This window comes from Silene latifolia, chromosome 1, assembly GCF_048544455.1.
Source record: "Silene latifolia isolate original U9 population chromosome 1, ASM4854445v1, whole genome shotgun sequence".
In the NCBI taxonomy this organism is placed as follows: Eukaryota; Viridiplantae; Streptophyta; class Magnoliopsida; order Caryophyllales; family Caryophyllaceae; genus Silene; species Silene latifolia.
The window spans coordinates 92,230,430-92,237,370 of record NC_133526.1 but is presented as its reverse complement, the minus strand read 5'-3'; the positions used below and the strand labels follow the sequence as shown (position 1 = coordinate 92,237,370).

General features: G+C 39.0%; 1 protein-coding gene across 1 annotated transcript; it reads left to right on the top strand.

Moving 5' to 3' along the window:
- Positions 1-1,650: 1,650 nt before the first annotated feature.
- Positions 1,651-3,264, top strand: LOC141607774 (putative receptor-like protein kinase At1g33260). The gene is made up of 2 exons (XM_074427127.1): positions 1,651-2,113; positions 2,314-3,264. Exons 1-2 carry the CDS (start codon positions 1,750-1,752, stop codon positions 3,003-3,005), a joined length of 1,056 nt encoding a protein of 351 aa, XP_074283228.1. The 5' UTR covers positions 1,651-1,749; the 3' UTR covers positions 3,006-3,264.
- Positions 3,265-6,941: the final 3,677 nt, after the last annotated feature.

Sequence of the window (6,941 nt, the reverse complement as noted above, 5' to 3'; positions counted from 1 at the left end):
TCAAATCAATTTAACAAAGTTATTTCAATCTTCGATATATTTCATCTACGTACCCAAGTTTAAAGCCTAAATAGGTTAAAAACATAAAACAACGGATATACTCGTCTTAAAGTTAAAAACGGGTCAAATACGTTAATCAAGACAAAACTGAAATTTTTAGAAAAATAACAAAATGTTTGTCCTATCAATACAAGTAAGTTATTACTTTCGTCTTAAATAAGAATTTGTGCATGGCATTTTGGAAATTTGGTTTGAAAATAATCAATATGTACTTATTGACGTAAATGTGTGGGATTCGATTAAATACCTCTCCTAAACTAACAAATAAGCACATGTATATAAGCAAGGGCATTTTGGTCAAAATAATGATTTGAGGTCCTTAAAGCTACCCAATGTAAGTTGAGGTCTTTATAGTTACATTTTATAATACTTTAGGTTCTTTAATTGTGTTTACTCATGCAAACTCCTAAAAAACAAATTTTTCAAGAGTCGGGTGTGTTTAGATAGGACGATTTGGAGGGAAATGGAGGGAAGACATTTGAAAGGATGAAAAATTCATTGTTTGGTTTGCAAAATGGTGGTAAATAGATTTGGAGGGCTCATCTAAGCCAAATTATTTCCCCTCCAATATAAGAAAATTTTAGTGAAAAAATGACCTCCATTTTCCGTTTCCTTCCCTCCCTTTCTCTTCCCTTCTTCACTCTCCCCTCCTTTTCCCTCTCTTTTCTTACTATCCAAAAAGTAAAAGGAATAAAAAAGATGTGATTAAAGTGATTGATCCCTTTATGTTCCTTCCCATATACAGATTACACTATACGCCAACTTTGCTTCCAGAAAACAACAAAAAGAAAATAGTCCAAGTTAGCAAACGGTGTGGAGGAGATGTCCGTGTGATGGTTGGTAGAATAAACTCAATAAAGTAAAAAGGAATTCTTATAATAACAACATTACTCCTATATTATAATGCCCCATGCCTTCAATTCCATACCCAAATTCCAATCAAATCTCATAAGCACAAAATACTAGTCAATCACACGGATATCAAATACTCCCTCAGTCTGAGGACCTATTCTTTTGAACTTAATTTCAATTCTTATAAATTTAATACAGTTCAATCAACTTCACTCTAAAAAACGGGGTCTTAGTATATTAGATAGTTAACATGGATATATCATGATAATATGCAGCCCGCCATAAGTTCAAATCCCTCCCCGCATATATCGTATTGGCTTAATGGCCTTGTGCATCATTTAGTCATGCCAAAAGAAAATACTTCACTTTTTTTTTTTACTGTTTATAGTGGTTATTTTAAGTAAAGGTAAATAAAACATTAAGACAGAAGAAATAATACGGAATATAAATTAATATAATAAATTTGCAAATATATTACAAATCTGTGTTCATGGTCCTTGCACAAAAGAAAATCTTAATTTTACTCATATGCCCCCTTGTTAGTTATTAACACAAGTCAACATGTTTATTTGTAAGGTTGTTAGTATGTCTTGTTAAGAATTTATTCATTACCACCTCCACACTCACCTTCTACTCCCTTTCCTTCTTACCACACCACTCCTACAAAATCTATCTATTTCCCCACATATCAATTACATTCATATAATATTATATATACCTTTAAACAACTTTTCTTTATGCAATATATATATATATGCACCTATCCTTAGTGCTATTGGTTACTAACTAGCACTTCTTTTCTTTTCTTTTCCTTCATCACTTTCTTTGTACAACAACATGGGATTCTTCTTAGGGTGTTTTGGACCGACGACGAAGCGTGAACGGGGCTCTCGAGCTAAGAATGAGGACCGGGTATGCCAAGACGTGGTACCAGTCGATGGCGAGGAGTCATCACCAAACATGGTGAAGAGGTATAAGTGGGAAGAAATTGAGAGATATACACAGAATTTTAAGGAAGTGATTGGTATAGGAGGATATAGCACAGTGTACCTTGCTAAGTTTCCTAATTCAACATTAGGTGCTGTCAAGGTATATAACAATAGTGAGAGGCTTAATCAAATTTTCAAGAGTGAGCTAGAAATCTCTCAAAAGCTTCATCATGCTAATATTGTCAAACTCCTTGGCTATTGTGACGACAAAGGTACAACCATCGTAACAATCTCATTTATTTTTGTGTAAGACGGTTGTATAATAAAATTGTGACATGGGTTTTACCCGAAATCCTCCCAGACTTATTCTACAGTATTATTTATAAGACCGTCTTATTCAAAATTTGGATCATTGTAACATGTAACATTGAAAATTTGAAATCTATTTCTAACATAAATGTTTACATGACAGATGAAGGGGTGCTAATTTTTGAGTACATTCCAAAGGGAAACCTACAAGAGAAGCTACACAATGATGAAAGCAAATTGAAGAACCAACTTACATGGAAACAAAGAATGAAAATAGCATACCAACTAGCAAAAGCACTGGAATACCTCCATGAAAGTTGTGACCTCCAAATCGTCCACGGCGATATAAAAGCGTCAAACATACTCTTAGATGAGAACCACAATTCTTTATTATGTGACTTTGGCTTTGCTAAAATGGGATTCTCCTCAATGATCAAACCACCTTCCTCGTCTCGAATTAAAATGATGGGTTCACCGGGGTACATAGACCCGCATTTCCTAATGACAGGAATCGCGTCTAAGAAAAGTGATGTTTACAGTTTCGGAGTTATACTTTTGGAGCTCATCACAGGGTTAGAGGCCTTCATTTGCTCAGGAGAAAGGCAGGTCTTGCTAACCTCACTTGTCCGGAATAAGGAGAATTTCGACGTTGAGAAAGTGGTTAAGATGATTGATCCGAGGATTAGTCGAGACGAGTGTGTTAACAAGGAGGAAGTGAAGGTTATGAGTAATATTGCAGCACGTTGTCTGCATCATTTGCCAAGTTTAAGGCTTTCTTCTTCAGAAATCTGCAAAATAATGCAGGAAAAACTCTGTTCTTTACCTGAAATGTTGGTGACCTCTGACAAACCTTAATTTTTAGTAGTTAAACAACAGGAACATTAATTAGATTAGTGGATTTCTAGGATTAGAGAAAAAATCTGATCAGTTGCAGTCAAAATGCAGCTCATTTTTTTTTTTTTTTTTTTTTTTTTTTTTTTTTTTTACTGTATTTTGTTTGTTTGTAAAAAGCTTGAGTTAATTTGACATGTTGTTTGATGGAGGCTGCGTTAATTCATTTGCACCCCAGTAAAAAAACAAAGTGAAGAAATGATGGAGATATAAAGAAGGAAAAGTAAAGTCTTTTGATTTTACTTGTATCATTGTTATCTCGAATGTCATAGTCTGATTACAGTTCTTGGTATTAAATTTGGCCGTGGAGTTGCGAATGTTTTAGCGGTTAGTGCACCTAAATTTACAGGCGGTATTGACCTAAATAGAGTAATGCAACAACCAAGTCCAGACGAGTGGTTCTTAGACCAAGTTTAAACCGAGATTTAATTCCATGAGTACAACAACATTACCCAGTCAGGTCTCACCCGCCCCGCAATCAAAGTAAAGTGCGGGGTAAGGGGAAGTCGGATGTCTGTGCGCTTCTTTACTTGTGTTAGCAACAAAAAAATTTTTCGAATGACCCGAAGATGGCAATTGCGTCGAGAAGCGCATCGAAGGACCACTACTACTTTGAGAGAAAAAACAGCCCACCTTAGTGAGCCATTTTGCTTTATTCCTTCATAATCCAGAACCAAAGAGTAATGAATCTTTGGCTCCATTGAAAATATGGAATAATAAACAATTAGAATCTTGTTGATATCAGTCTCTATACTTGGCTGTAAAGCAAAGAACATTGCAGCCACACCCTGAAACACATGTTTCCAATTTTCCATAGCTAATATTTGCAAGAAAATGAGAAATATTTAAAAATATGCGATGTGTAGATCGCATGTCACCCTGGAACCCTTCATTTCAACCATGATTGTCCAAATTTTCTAACAGAGTTGAAATTAAAGTTGAATTTCTAACAAAATTAAATCCTTGCAAATAAACCGGCAGCTTTTTAAGCATTAAACGAAACACCAATTCGTATATGAAAGGGTTTTATGATAATCTTATCGTATGACCACTCACCAGTTCTTGTACTCTTAATATGTGACCGTCCTAAGTGATAGGCAGCCATATGTGGAAAAACATTTGGAGAGCTTAGAAGGACTAATTCAAACAAGCTCTTAATGAAAATTGAAACCTCCAAGTTTATAGCAATAAGATTGTGATTGTCAAACCACATAATGATGCCAAAAGCAAACCACGTCTTTTTTTAAGTTTGTCATCTTGTCATTTTCATCTCTTAAAAAATCATACAATCATTTCAAAAAGATTTCATTTATTGCTACTTACTATTTCATACGTAGTAGGACACTTGGTTGTATTATATCAATCGGACCTCATCTATTCTAGACTACTCGACAATTGGTCTAGTCACTAGCCTATGTTTTCGTTATTTATTACCTATTTTATTTTATAATATCTCGGTTATCTAATTATTTATCTATTTTATGAGTTTTTACCATGTATATTGATCTTGGATTTTAGTTTCCTTGTTGTTAGGGCGTAATTAGGACGAGATATATTCTTACCACCCTGGCATTGCAGTAGAATAATGTCTTTGGTTTGATTCTTCTTGTCTTTATTGTTCTCTCGCTTCTCCCGCAACAATGGACAACCGAGGGCTTGGCTTTGCGCCAAGCGATTTCACTCCGACGCTCAAGTCGAGAAACTTAAAGGATTAAGTTGTATGTTATTTAGAGCGATATATTGTAGAGAGATGAGGAAGATAATACCAGTTTATGTGTGATATTAGGTCAAGTTGTGGATTAGTTGGATCCTTTCCTCAATGAAGGTTGAGGAGTATTTATAGACTTTCACCTTTTGTCACGTGGTAGCAAGTTGCCAAGTGGCTATCGGTGGAAAGAGCCAGATTTGTACCCTCGTAGATGGACCTATGGCGGTGGCCGAGGGTCTTGGATATGAGTACGCGGATATGTGTCCCATTTGGTTTGGTTGCCTTGCCGAGACCAAGTGACAGTAGATGGGTTGCATCGGCTAGGCCCCTATCTAAGTTGTTGACTTTCTTTGTGGATATCTTTGACCTTGCTCGATGTGTTGACTTGGTCATTCGGTGCGCGAATATGCCCCATCAATTTGCCTCGGCGTAGTCTATGCCGTGGTATGGGCTCCGATGTATGTTGAGCGTATATTCTGCGCAAGCATTTTGTAAAATTTTTTCGTGTCGGCTTCTTTCGATGCATCGGCTATTTCTACGTCGGCTTACCGATCATTCGTAGGCCGTACCATATCCCCCTCCACATGGATGCGTAAAGGGCATCCGATGTGGAAAAGAAAGTGACGCCGGCCGAGACCGGGGTTGAGAGAGTCGGTTGTTTTTGATTGCCCCAGTAGGTGCTGCTTCCTAGCTTGGTTGATCATGTGGCGGCGGAGAGCGGTATCTAGGAATTTGTTGAGGAAGATGAACAGGCGAGGAGATGTGAAAGGGCGTGTTGAAGACGCTTGGTCACTGTTGTATTGATTGACACTCAACTGTTGCAACGATTGACATTCCGCGGTTGCATGTCTGACACGTGTATGCTCGCTGATTGGTTGACGCTTCATGGGCTGTGCCCTGATTGGTCCTTCTTCATGGGCTTTTCTCTATAAATAGGGCAGTTATTCTGTGATTTTGGCCACCAATTTCATTTTCGAAAATTTTCTCCAAAATCTTCATCTCTCCAAACTTTCAAGGGCTGCCTTTGTCTTCTTAATTTTTGGAGGATTTGATCCGGCGAGTGTTTTTTCTTTAAGGTAAACAAGCAAACTTTTTATTTTTCTTGCTAATAATTTGTTGTGAATCATGTCTTCTCGCTGCGATCTTGGACCTAGTAAACTGCGTCGGGGGCCCTAGGTCTCCTTCTCCTGAAGTTGATCCCCAAGTTTTGGAGGAATGGGAAGATGATGATTCCTTTGGTGATCTTGGTGATGATTTTGGTGATGATGTGGAAAGGCCTTGCCCTAATGAGGGGAGGCAGTACGTTATGGACCATGGTGATGCTTGTAAGGTCCGTCTTGACCGTACTTGGACTCATAAGCTCTTGATTGTTCCGGCGAGACATTCTTCGAGGGCCATTTTTTCTTTGGTAGGGGATACAAGATTGTTATCCCCGAGGAGGGTCGGCCGTCTGTTGCCCTCCACCGGGCTACACCGGCGTGTATATGCGACATTTGGAGTACGGGCTCCGATTTCCGCTAAATGGATACGTTATGGCCATCATTAAAGCCATGAACGTTCTTTGTTGCCCAACTACACCCGTTGGCTATGAGGACCATAGTCGGCTTCGTCTGGCTTTGTCTCTTCAAGGGAGAGGCTCCAACGGTGAATTTATTCCACGGCTTCACCATCTCAAACCATTTTTCGCGCGTCGGATGGTACAAAGTGTGCAAACGGAGCGGGGTTATGTCTCTGTTGACAAACTTTCTTCTTGCAAGGATTGGCAAGGTCGGTGGGTGTACGTTAAGGTGCCGGGTGACTATCCGCTGGCCTGCGCCTTCCAGCACCAAGTTAATTTGCGGTGCGAGACTAAGGCGGAGCATGACGGATGGGTCAGTAGGAAGAAGCTTAAGATGGATGCCAGCCAAGGTCCTTCTTACGGAGGATGAGAAGTCTGGCGATGAGGCTTTTGAGGTGGACAAGAGTGGGGTGCCGAAGAGATGGATTCCCCGACGCGAGATCATTCTTCAGGATGAGCCGCTCTGCTATGTCGGCCTCATACCGGCCCTAGCGCAGGGTGAGTGGGGTCGGTGTGAGGCTCGTCACCGCTCTCAATGTTCCTGTTTTTCGAACTTCGATTTATTCTTCTATTTAACTCTTGCTTTGTTTTTTTCGCAGACTACTTCGGACCGGACTTGTCTGAGGATATCCTC

Bases quoted from the DNA above. Each gene is read 5' to 3' on its own strand.
- LOC141607774 (XM_074427127.1), top strand. From the start codon at position 1,750: ATGGGATTCTTCTTAGGGTGTTTTGGACCGACGACGAAGCGTGAACGG. The intron at 2,114-2,313 runs GTACAACCATCG...TTTACATGACAG, and splicing joins TGGCTATTGTGACGACAAAG to ATGAAGGGGTGCTAATTTTT.